This window comes from Accipiter gentilis, chromosome 4 (genome assembly GCF_929443795.1).
Source record: "Accipiter gentilis chromosome 4, bAccGen1.1, whole genome shotgun sequence".
NCBI lineage: Eukaryota > Metazoa > Chordata > Aves > Accipitriformes > Accipitridae > Astur > Astur gentilis.
The window spans coordinates 26,450,790-26,462,999 of NC_064883.1; the positions used below are offsets into that span (position 1 = coordinate 26,450,790).

The 12,210-nt window shown below is 48.2% G+C and overlaps 1 protein-coding gene across 1 annotated transcript in view; it reads left to right on the forward strand.

The window, feature by feature from the left end:
• Positions 1 to 8,614: 8,614 nt before the first annotated feature.
• Positions 8,615 to 12,210, forward strand: part of PLXDC2 (plexin domain containing 2) — a 282,191-nt gene continuing 278,595 nt past the window's right edge. Inside the window, exon 1 of the mRNA XM_049798209.1 lies at positions 8,615 to 9,456. Within this exon, the coding sequence (XP_049654166.1) occupies positions 9,348 to 9,456 (109 nt within the window). The 5' untranslated portion in view covers positions 8,615 to 9,347. The remainder of the gene's footprint in view (positions 9,457 to 12,210) is intronic.

Consider the following 12,210-nt stretch of genomic DNA (forward strand, 5'->3'; position numbering starts at 1 on the left):
TTTCAGATCTCTTTTCCTAAGTCTGTTATCTTGTAAGACTACACTAAGGTAGTTCTCTATCAGTTATAATTATGATAACTTAGTTTTCTCTTCCCCTGTTCAATACATTGCATAAAGTAAATGCAGCAATGTTGGACATTTCCTCGGCTTACCTCTGAGATTTAATGTATTCTTCAATTAGCAATAATTAAATAGCCTTTCTGCAAGTGTTAATGATTTCAAGACTCTTAAATGAGACATATTAACTGCAAATGCATATTATCAAACTCCTTAATCTTTAGGTCCGTCCGTGCTAAAGTCTACCTAAGAACCTTATGTGACCTAGCACATGCCAGATTTATTACTGTTAATAAAAGTAGGGGTTTATCCCAAACCATCTTATCGTCCTCCATCTTTCAATAGTATTAGATGCTTGCAGTACCGTGAAACAAAGCAGTGTAAATAGGGTCATCCTGAGGTAAACGTGTTAAGCACGTTGAATTGTTGCAGTTGAGTTTAAAAGAGGATGTAATCATCCCTTTCCACTGTCTAGACATTTGAAAGGGTTGTCAGGACTACAGATACAGCTTACCAAGCATCTGGTTTTACTCCACAGGGAGAGCTAAATCTTTGAGATCAAAGTCTCACGATAAACACTTAGGTGGTGTGGATTTCTGACATGAAAAATCATCAAGTACGGGCTACCCTTTACTGGAGTCTTGCTTACCATTTCTCTTTAGGCACACAGCCAGGCTCCATGATGTATGTGGAAGCCACAAAGAATCACATCTGGATGTTTATATAGGGGCTAAGGTGTTCAAGGGTAGATTGGACCAATGTGCAGGGGCAAATCACAGGGAAACCTTACTGCAGAGAGGAGTGGAGCTGTCAGAGAGCAGGACTTACTGCTTGGGGAAAGCCCTTTGCCTGGCCAATGACTATACCTACCTTTGGAGAAATAATTCTTGTGTTTCTGAGAGATAGGAACCACTACAGAAACCTTTTCAATCTGCAATATCCAAGTAGGGACCACTTCAAAACAAGATAAAAGTAGACATTCATTTGCTTTAGCCTCTAACTGATCCTGGAGAGTTCTCCCCTTCTTGACAACTTCCCTAGCAAAGGAAGTATTGCCACAGTGACTGGAAGGAAGAAAACTTGCTAGATTATGCTCTTTGAAGGTATATCCCCTCCTTAAGCCTGCTATCAGCACAAGTCACAGTGGCGTTTTGCAAATCTGCTGTGCATTCCTATGCACTGAATGTTTATCACGCTTTTTAAGATGCTCCATCACAACACAGGGGAAATATGCTAAGGTGAAATCTGAGACAACACAGCTTCTAACTAATTGTATTTCTCATTTCTTCATAGCCATATCAGCTCTGTACTGAATGTGATTTAGTTCAGCTCAATGAAACCATTGTTAAAAAGAATGTTTCTGGCAAACTCCATTCTCTACCTGCAAAGGCCATGGCCTCTGGTTTAACTGGCCAGGTCCCTGCTTGCCCACCTTGGTGTGGTCCTGCAATGCCCTATGCTGGGGAGGCAGGCTGCTGATGTGCTTCTGAAGCAGGTTTCGGGGTATTTACATTCTACTCCTATGTGAGGATCTGATGGGGCAATCGTTTGGGAAGTACATGCAGAGATCATGAGCAGAGTAACCGGTGATCAGAGAGGACCCAAGAACAGGACTGCCTCGCAGTTAAAAATTCATCCTCTTCTCTTTGGAATTGAGAAGGTCTCTTCCTAAGTGTCCTGTGTTAATTTTGGCCTTTAAATTCTCCTGTTTGTTACAATTGTGCGGAGGAAAAGGATATGAACTACGAACCTAAGCGTAAACTTACAGTCTTTAGCTAGACTGTGCCAGCTAGTGAGGTTTACTGATCAGTTTGTTGGTTGATAAAGACTCTTCAAAACTGCTCCTTGAAAGCAAGCAAATTCCTCTCAACAGTTTTGCAGAAGAGATATGAGTGGATACACAAGTGATACAGGGGAAAACCACAGAGCCCTAATACAGCAAAATGCTGTACTCTTTTTCAGAAAACAGCACATATTGTCTAATGGAATTGTTGTGCTTGTCTAACCTATGTAAATACCACTTCAAGATAGATATAGATATATATATCTTTTGGTCCAGAACAAAAGCAGGACTTGCGTGTTTAATAAAGGGGCAGCAGGGGCAAAGGCTGCAGAAAAAGGAAAGGTCAACATAAACCAACATTTGTATTGTAGAAACAGGGAAAAGAATAGGGAGTTCAACACAGGATCTTGGATTTCATACATGTAGCTCAACTCCAGAGAGGATCAGGAGGATGGAGAATTGAGCTGAAGGGAAAAAGGGTTGAACATGTGAGGAAGGGATAACCTGAGTTGAAGGATAAAGATGTCTCTTCCATCTTGCATCACCCAGTGCAACATAATCACTGGTTTGTGGCTCATCAGATCTGACAGCTGCACCTAGAAACATCAGTCCATATGGTAGGAAGGAAGCCAAAGTTCTGTATTGCATAGTCCTCATATTTTAAGGGAGCCTGTTGTTCAACAGTATTATTTTGTCCAGGTGTTAAATTGAAGAAAAAATACCATATACGAACTGCACTCTAAACTTGTTGCAGTCTTGATGCCCATAATGGATGAAGCTGTGGCAATCCAAGCAACAGAGGTCTTCCTGGCCACAAACTGCTAGAGCAGTCTGTGGTGTGGTTTCATCTGCGAGCAAGTTGGGAAAAGGCAAATGAGCAATGAGCTGATGGATGTGCAGCAGATTGTTATGCTTCTGTGGCCACTGCACAAAAATGTGCTAGTTGTTTTCAAGACTTAACTCCCAAATTTTTGCTACTGGTTGCAGCTGCCCCACTCCCCCACCCATCATTAATACCAGGCATTGACCCTCTACAGAAGGTCTGTGCCACAGCTACTCCTGTGTCAGTTGTCTCAGCTAAGCGCTTGTTAAGATCATTCTAGCGTTAAAGTTTGCCCAGGCTTGCTGACCTAAAACCTAATCCCAACCCAATTACTTTTTGTAACACCAGTCCTAACCCTTGTCTGCCTTCCCCTGCTGTGCCCAGCAGCAGATTTTGTTCTTTGGTCTCGACTGATTAAAAAAAGCTAACTCTGCTCACAACTGTATGGGCCATAGTAATTGCTCAGGCCCTGCTACCAGTTCCACATCATGAGTAAGAAAGGCTTTAGTGTGGAATTGCTTGGTATACTTCTGCAGATCCTAATAAAGTTTGCTTTCCAGGAAAATGTGGCCACTGAAAAGCTATGTTTGAAACAATTTTAGGTGAAAGGTTTTGTTCTATTTACAAATTTCTCTTTCTTTAAATTGACTACTTCAGGGACTACTCGTACCAACATAGCCACCAAGAAAAGTAGCTGTTCTGAATATCATCCTATGCTGAGCCCTACTTCCCTGGCTGAACGAGACCTAATGGATTGCTCTGGCCTCCATTCCTCTCCTTAGCCCATCCCACCTTCCCTGTGGCCATCCATGATAAAAGGCCTGGGTGCTGTGCACATATGGTTCATCACACAGAAGTTTCTGTCCATATAGATTAAGGTTTCCATCACAGCAACAGAGAAATGGCACTGGCAAAATGGCTTTTTTCTTCTCTCATTTTTATTTCCATGCTTGTTTTCTCTTCTGTGTCATCCTCTAGCTTCTTTCAGTTCTCCTATGGCTTTAACATAGCCTGCTGACCAGTGCTACACTGAAACACGAACTTCTCTATTAAACTTGGCCCTGTCACAAACATTCAGGGAGCCTTCTGGTTCTTCCTCCATTTCTGGGTCCCATAGCTATCACTGTACTGGACATATGTCAAATAAGGGTCACAACCACAGCCTTTGCTGGAGTTGCAAGGATGGGGTGTGGGACTTGGAACTCCCAGGCCCTGTTTTGGGCTTTGCTGCCTTGTGGTTTTCAAAGTTGAGTAACATCCTCGGAGCTCCCGATCACAAGCAGGCTAAGGCATTGTTTGGTGCAGCGTTGCTGGTGCCTGTGTAAATGTTGTTGCAAAGGCACATTCATTGAAAGAATATGTTTGAAGACTCCCCAGTTCAAATAATTGAACTTTAGCTGGAACTTTTCCATTTCTCATTTTGAAAGGCTGTTCCATTTCAAAAACTATTCCATTCTTTTAAAATCATTACAGAGTTCAAATAGGAATCAAAACTGGTTTGGATTAAACTCAAACTTTATTATTTTTTCATGCTGCCTTGCTTGCTGAAATGTTTCTCTTTAATTTTTCCCCTCCTCAAATTGCCACTGAACCACTTTATCACTACATGCGATAATGAGACTAAGCTCCAGTTTCCACATCACAGTGTCTACCACACTATGAATCTAAACTATCTCCTTACCCCCGCAGAACCTCTCCCTAACCATACATTGAGAAATAGACATAAGGCAGTACATGTGGGAGGTTTGCCATCCTGCTGCCCTAGAGATAAGCAGAAAGCTTCACTGAATAAAGCTGCACTAGCATTAACCACACAGCTTTCAGAGCCAGACTATGGACATATTCTAATTAATCACAATTATGCAAACTCATGTATTTGCATATAGTCCCATGCACAGAGTTACAGGGAATTTGGCAGATGCCTACTGGATGTGACTCAGCCAGGAAGGGAACCTCAGTGCTTGCCCCAGGAAAGCGAGCTGAGTGGTGAGACTCAAGGTTCTCCCAGCCAGGGGAACAGGGGAAGAAACAAAGGTTCACGTAAGAGCGCAGTGCCGCTTCTCTGGAAAGTGACTGTATTTCCCTATTTAACAAGGAAGCTACTCTCTGCTTCATACTTCACATCTGAGTTTTGCATGGCCCTTTAGTGATTCAACTAAAATGCTGTGCTCCTCCTTTGAACTGGCAAAGTCAAAGGCAGCTGCCAGCTGGGCAGCACTCTAAATTCATAGCTCTAACACCTGGCTTTGACAATACTAAACCTAATGCCTCAGTCAAATTCCCAACAGTAATGCTATTCACCTTCCTGAGCCCTAATCAGCTATCAGCAGAGCTCCAAAGGGAGGGAGGTGAATCTTAGTGCCAAACTCACTCCAGGGCATTAAAGTCTATGTATGTGCAACTTCGATCTATGATACTCATAACATCAGGCTGCAGGCTACTTGCCCCATAAGGGTCACACACTCAATTTTGTCCCTGTGGGGACTAATCCTGGAAGATCAAGTATTATTTATGGCTCTAAAATTATCTAGATCTTTTTCTCTCTGCAGCTGGGAAAGTAGGTTATTTGTTAGACGCTTCTCAGTTACAGAAGAAGATATTGCTGGTTGTAGTCTATTTATTAATATGCAGGCACAATCCTCTGCAGAACAACAGCAAGTGCAAATTCACTAAAAAGGAGAACTCACTCTGTTTTTTTCCTGGAAGAGAATACAGAGGTATTCTCCCTGCTCCCACAGATACTGCAATTAGCTCCTAGTTTCTTTTTCCCAAATGAAGCAGAGATCTTCCCCTGACTTCTCAAATTCAAAAGCGAGTATCATTCCAGGTTAGCACCGAACGCTTTACAGGAGTGCAGTTGAGAGGTGCCTCACCTATACCTAGCAGAATAGCTAACAACATGTTAAAAAAGACAGATAAAAGAAATGTTAAAAACTCTGCTTTTCATAATCAGATTGCAGTAAGTCCAGAAAACGTGTAGGCTGAAAAGACTATGTTGATACAAAAAAAAAAAAAAAAAAAAAAAAAAAGGAAAAAAAAATTCTTAAATGAATGTGTGAATGAGGGTGAGCACTTGCAAGCAGCATGAGAGTGGAATACAATGAAGAGGGAGAATCTTCCCACTCTTCTTTCCTGAATGATTGATGTTATAATCAGGGATGCTGGAGCTACACAAGAAGAGAAAAATATAAGGCCATATTCTTGACTGGTGAAAATGAAAGCATTCACATTGATTTCTATGGAACCACTGCTGTTTATGCCACTGCAAGATATATCCCTAAGAGAGGTGAGATAATGTGCAAGGATGGTGAAGATAAAAGCGCATAAGAGAAATGAAAACTTATCACAGGCACTGGGTTCCAAGTAAACACAGCTCATAACCTCAGAAAGCCTTCAAGAAGTTGTTCTTTCAGTTTTACTTGTGCTTTATAAATAACAATGAATGCATATACTTCTCTGTTATGAATGCCTCTCCAGCAATGACATGTTGTCATTAATCATGATAGGATTCATTATTAGCTTTCATCTGAGGGTTTTTTTCAGTGCAATAAAATGTTTTGCCTGTGCTTTTACACATAATTATACCAAGATTTAGTCATGTCCTGATTACTTTTTTTAATACAAGAGGGACAATGCATACAGCCTTCCTCAGAAGGCACGGTTTGTTTTTTACTGTGGAGTATAAGAGGTACTGAATGCAGTGACTGTGTGCTAACCTCCCAGCGTGCACACCGTAAAACTGTCACACAACTGCACAGAGCATTGCAAATTAGGACTGTGGGATCTAGTATGTTGCTGGTACTTTTATCTGCAACTGCATGCTTCAGCTGACTCTTGCTAATCCTTTCCTTTCTTCAGCGTACAAAGTTTTTTCAGTACATCTATGAAGGATATAAATCTGAAATTATAAACCTCTGTAAGACTGAGAAGCAGACAGCAAATGAAAGAAAATTTGAGTTGCCCTCATTTAGTCTTTCCTACACTATACGTAGGAGGCTTGAAGGATTTATTATTTATTTTAGCAACATGTAAACTTTTTTTCTCAAATCATTCAAGTCTTTCATATTTTAAAATTTACTATAACTTTATAATATGCTAATTTATGATTAAAAAGTACAAAAGCAGATGAAAACAGATTTTGAAAGTGCTCCAGACCTTACTGTTCTTATTCTCGTCTAACACCACTGCTAACAAACAGCTGAGAAAGAGGCAATCCTTCTTTAAGACTACCTCCCTACCCCTTCCAGTAAAGGCCAAAAGCTCAATAGCCCTCTCAGCAACTCCAGCTAAATTTGGGGAAAATTGGGTAATCAGACCAAGTGTCATGGAAAAACCTGGTATTCAAACAGGATGAAGAAACCTCCCTCTCCCATTTTGTTTAAGAACAGCAATAACTTTAATAACTTCACAAAAGTCTGTGGCATAATCCAGATCACCTGGTACACAGGGTGATAACACTCCCCAAATCCCCACAGATTTCAGCAAGGCCAGGATTTCATTCCTGCTGTTAACTTAGCAGAAAATCTTCAGTATCATCTCTCAGAAAAGAACTTTTGCGTTTATTTTTTAGCAATATTTGGACTGCTTTTTTTTTTTTTTTTTTTTAAGGGGATGCGCAAAAAGGTTGGACTAGAAGGGCCCACTATAAAAACTCAGCTGTATAAACCTTACTGCTATTCTCCTCCAGTATCCTATTTGAATATATATTGAAAAGGTTTTGCAAATTTCTGCTTATACTTCAAATATACTTCTTAAAACCACAAGTGTTCTGCTTTGATTTACACATAAGCACATCAAAGATTAAAGAGCAGGACAATTACAATGGAGCTGATGAATTCTTAATCTCAGAAACAGTGGTAAATTAAGGGAAAACACAGTCTCGTTACTGGTTGTTCTTTTGTGATTAAGTATTAGTTATCTGCTATGTTTGACATTCCGTAGACCTATTTATTTGATTAATTTAATTGTTGTCCTAATTAATTTAATTATTTTGTAGCAAGGGTTGAGAAGCTGGTGCATTCATGGTTCTTTCTCTACATGGAGCGCAACTGATTACCAGCGCCACAGTTTGCTGAACTGGTAGAAAGCCGCCGCCCGCTCCCCGGTGCCCCCATTCGCTTGCCTGGGCTTGACTGATGTGCCCTCTGCTAGCTCCTGCCTCCGCGCCGCCCGTCCCAGATTAATGTAGGGGACGGGATTATTCATGGTGCGTTTAATTAAGCGCGTAGATCATTTTCTGCAGGAGAGAGAGAGCCCCCAGTCCTCGCACTTTTGAAGTGATGAATGTACGTAAACAACCCTTCGATTTGCGAAGAGATAAATAGAATATAAAGGGGGGGGGGGGGGGGGAGGGTGAAGGGAGGCCGGTTTCCCCAGAAGCACCGGGAAGATTGCGGGAGGGGGGACAGGGAAGGGGGATTTGGGGGTCGCTTTAGTTTGTCACTCCGCGAAACGGACGCATCTTCACGAAGCAACTTTCGAATAACCGGACGACGGTGGGTGGGCCGGGCTCCCGCCGTCCCGCGGAGCTCCCCGCGCCGCCCGCCATCCTCCCCCCACGCACACACCGTGCCGCTCCGCGGCCGCGCAGGGGGGCGAGCATCGGCCGCAGCGTCCCGCCGTGCACTGTAGGTTCCCGGCGCTACCGGGGCAGCGAGCTGCGCCGTAGCCCGGTGCCCCGGAGAGGCAGCACCCCCCCGGGACCTCCCCGCCGCGGCGGAGCGGGGGCCCGCGGAGCGCAGCGCGGTCGCGGGCGGGCTCCATCGCCGTCAGTGGCGGGAGGGACGGTGCAGCCCCGGCGCCTGCGCCCCACCGCGCTCCTGCGGAGGGGGGCGGGGGGGAAAGGCGAGAGGGGCGGCCGGGACCCGGCCCCGGGCGATCCCCCCGCCCGCCCTTGCGCGGCGGGCGGCGGCGACAGCGCGGGCGCGCACGGCGGAGGGGGGGGGGGGGGGGGCGCGCTGTGGGCCGGGGGAGCGCCCGCCTCCCGTGGCCGCCCTCGGCCCCGCGCTAGCCCCGCCGGCCGCGGAAACGGCCGCGGAAACCGCCCCGAAAGAGAAGGAGAACTTGTTCGTCTCCGCCTGCCTTCCCACCGCCCGCACATCCTCCCCCGCGGCGCATCTGCCCGCCCTCCGCGTCCTGCTCCTGCTCCCCCCGGGGCTCGGGGCCGGCCCGCCGGCTCCGGCTGGAAGATTTCCCGGCTCGTTTCCCTTGGAGGGGTTTTGTCGGTAGCGGTGTACCGAGGGGAGGCTCCGTCCCTAAGGCACCCTGCCTCACCCTGCGGGGGAAGGGAGCTGGGTGGGGGCAAGCCAGGAAGGGAGGATCTCAGTGGCTCTCCTAAAATCTATCAGCAGGCTGCGAGGAGGGAAGAGTTGGGCACTTCGCAGGCGAGGCTGAGCTTGTTTTTCCCGGCGGTGATGCCGCTGGACTGAGAGCGGCGCGGCCGTGCAAGTTGGGGGGACGGACCCCCCAGCCCCTCCCGCCTTCGCCGCCCCCCAGAACCGGTGCAGAGCCTTCAGCCCCGGTGGCTCGTCCCTGCCGCCCCGCTGTATGAGCGCCGGTCCGAGGACAGGGCGACTCGGCGCCTGCTAGGGCTGCTCGCCGCCGCCCGCCCCGGACTTTCCCACCGCCGACGAGGAGCGGCGCGCACTCCGCACCTCGGAGAGTTGTCTCGGCAGGCTCCGTGCTATGGCGAGGCTGCGGAGAAGCAAACTAGCCGCTGGATTTCTATTACTTTTCCAGTGCCTGAGCGAGCGCTGCCAGCTGGCCGGCGGGGAGACGCCGAGGCAGACCCGCGGTAAGCGAGGCCGGTACCTGCCGGGCGGGGCCGGCCCGGGGCAGCGCCGCGGAGCCCGGGGCAGGGCGGCCGGGCCGGGCCGGGCCGGGGCGGGGCGGGGGAAGGCCGGGGTCGGGGGAGCCGGGCCGCCTTCCCGCAGCACCGGCGCGGCGTGGGCTCCGCCGGCAGCTCCGCGGGCCGAGGACCCGGAGGGGGGTAAACACCGTTTGGGGGTTGGCTCCCCCCGCTCCCGAGGGAGGCCCGGGGTGGCCGCGGTCCCGGCTTCTCCCCCGGCTTCTCCGGGAAGAGCTCTCCATTACTTCATTTTTTTCATTTCAATGAGAATTCGGGACTTTCCTCTTTAACACAGCTGCCCCACGATCACGGGCAGCCGGTGCCGTTTTCCTCGCCAGCCCCTTCGCTGGGTCCCCGGAGCCTCCTGCCCCGCCACGTACGAGACGCTCCTGCAGGCGAAGGGCTGCGCTCCAGCGCCGGGAAGGGAGGGAGGGAGACACCGGCGCCCCCGGGAGCCCGAGGCAGCGGGGAGCGGCGGGCCACCCCCCCCTTCTCCCCGGGGACCTCCCCCCGCTCGCCCGCGGCGGGGCCCCGCTGCTCTCCCGGCAGCCAGCCGTGGAAGGGGAGGCAAAGTTTCCCTGCCGACCCTGCCTGGGAGAGCTAGCGGGCAGCCTCCTCCCCCGCGGAAGTCAGTAGCTCGCAGCCTTCCCTGGAAACCAGGCGTTGGGAGAAGGAGCAAGATAATGGAAGAAGCCCCCCGGGGCGGTGGGACCTGTTCGTTAGGAGCGAGAGGCTCGCTCGGTTGACTGCGTTCGCTTGCGGGAGCGTTGGGGTCCTCCTGTCCGTCCTTCTCGGAGACACCTGTTAATGCGTGACACACAGCACCTGTAGTGCTTTCTCGTGGGCCGCCGGTTCCCACAGCGTGGGGTTCCCTTTTGATCACTAAAGCCTTCTGTATCCCGCATTCCTGTGCTGTGGAGGGGAAAGCTGGTAAAGGAAACCTTGGCGCGTTTGCGGGTAGGTATTTAAGGCGTAAGTGAGGAAAGGCGCGGGTTTTGTGTGTCCGGGGACCTCGCTGCAGCGGCTTCCAGCTTATAGATATTTTCAAAAGCTGTGCCTTTGTGTTCGAAATAACCAGCCAGACTGTTATCGGATGAAACATGTCCACTGGCTTCCCTGGTGCAACAGAACTGCCCCTTCTTCCTTTTCTGAAAGGTTTGATACAAATGTGAAGAGTTTTGTGGTCACAGCGTAACTGACCCGAACGAGAGAGACTGGGGAGTTTTTTGAAATGTCCGGTGAGATCATGAGCCAGACAGAGCGGGGATTTTCCCAGGCAGGGGCCTGCCACCGAGTTTGGGAACTGCTAAATGACAAGGTAGCTCAGCAGGTTGCTGGGGCTCACATGTCACTTGGGGCCAAAGGGAAGAACCGGGAGGAGACTTTTCACGTACTGCTGCAAAATTCATGTTGCTGCTCTCGGCGCTGTAGGCAACAAATGTCGGTGGTTGTTAATGTTAGTTAGAAGGAAAAATAAAGTGCGGTGGTGAGATTAGAGAAAGTACTGTGTTGCGTGGCAGTGGACTGAGCCCACAAAGTTTATTAATCTTCCAGCCATTGTATCCAGAAAAGAAAATGCTAGTGCTGACTAAAATGAAATATAACTCACCAGTGGGCAAATAATCACCACACGTCACTGATTTAGGCTATTAAGCTGTAGTAGTCATCAGTGTCTGCACCAGGAGGTGCTAAATAGAAGATATACCAACAGCTTGCTTATCCATAAATCATTTATTAATGTCCTGTGTCTTCCTGAATATGATAAGAAGTATCAAGGAGTTTATAATCAGGCAAATATTGTTTTGATATTTAATACATTCTGAAGAAAATATAGCAAGTGGCTGTTTGCCTTAACTAGTAAGATGGACAACGTGATGTCAGTTTTGACAGCTAGATGTTTGTAACTTTGGTGTCTTTTCCTTCCCTCTTGGTTAAAAAAGTCTGTATTATGACAGCAATAATTAAATGTCATTAACATAATCAGAGTCGTAAATGTAAAAAGCATTTAACACGTTTTCATCATTCCTGGTTTTGTTTTGTTTTTAATACTGCTCTTCTTTGGGGGGGGGGGGGGGGCGAATGCAGCGGGGGACCGTGTCTAATCAGTAAGAGGAGAATAATTATGTAAAGCCAGGGAAATTCGACTTCAGGTTCTGTGAGTCAAGAAAGAGTGCCGTTTCCAAGTTTTACTGTATTTAGCATCTACTGTGCGCCTGTAGATCAGCTGAGGTAAAACCTTTAAAGCATTGAAGTAAAAAAATAAATCTTTGAAGTAGCTGCAACTTCTCAAAGGGAGGCTGTTTTGAGATGTTCTTCGAATACTCGGTAACAAAACGCCCTATTGAAACCGAGTGAAATAACAGTATCAAGAAATGGAAACGTTTAGTATGCCCTGGCAGAGCCGGAGCCAGGAGAGGATTTCCGAGGACGCTCCCAAAGGGATGTGCCGTGATCCCAACCGAGACGGAAAAAACCCGCACAGGCACGGTTTTTTTGGTCGGCCCCTCCGAACTGCCTTGCCGGGTAAAACCGGGCGGGATCGATCCAAGCCGAACCGTTCCCAAGCCACGCCGGCACTCGCCCGCCCGCCCCCGGGGGCTGTTAAACCCGCGGGGCGCGTGAGCCGGGGGCGCGGCGGGCGGGGCTCTCCCCGCTAGGGGGCGCAGCGGCAGCCGCGCGGCACGCGGCGCTGCCCCGGCC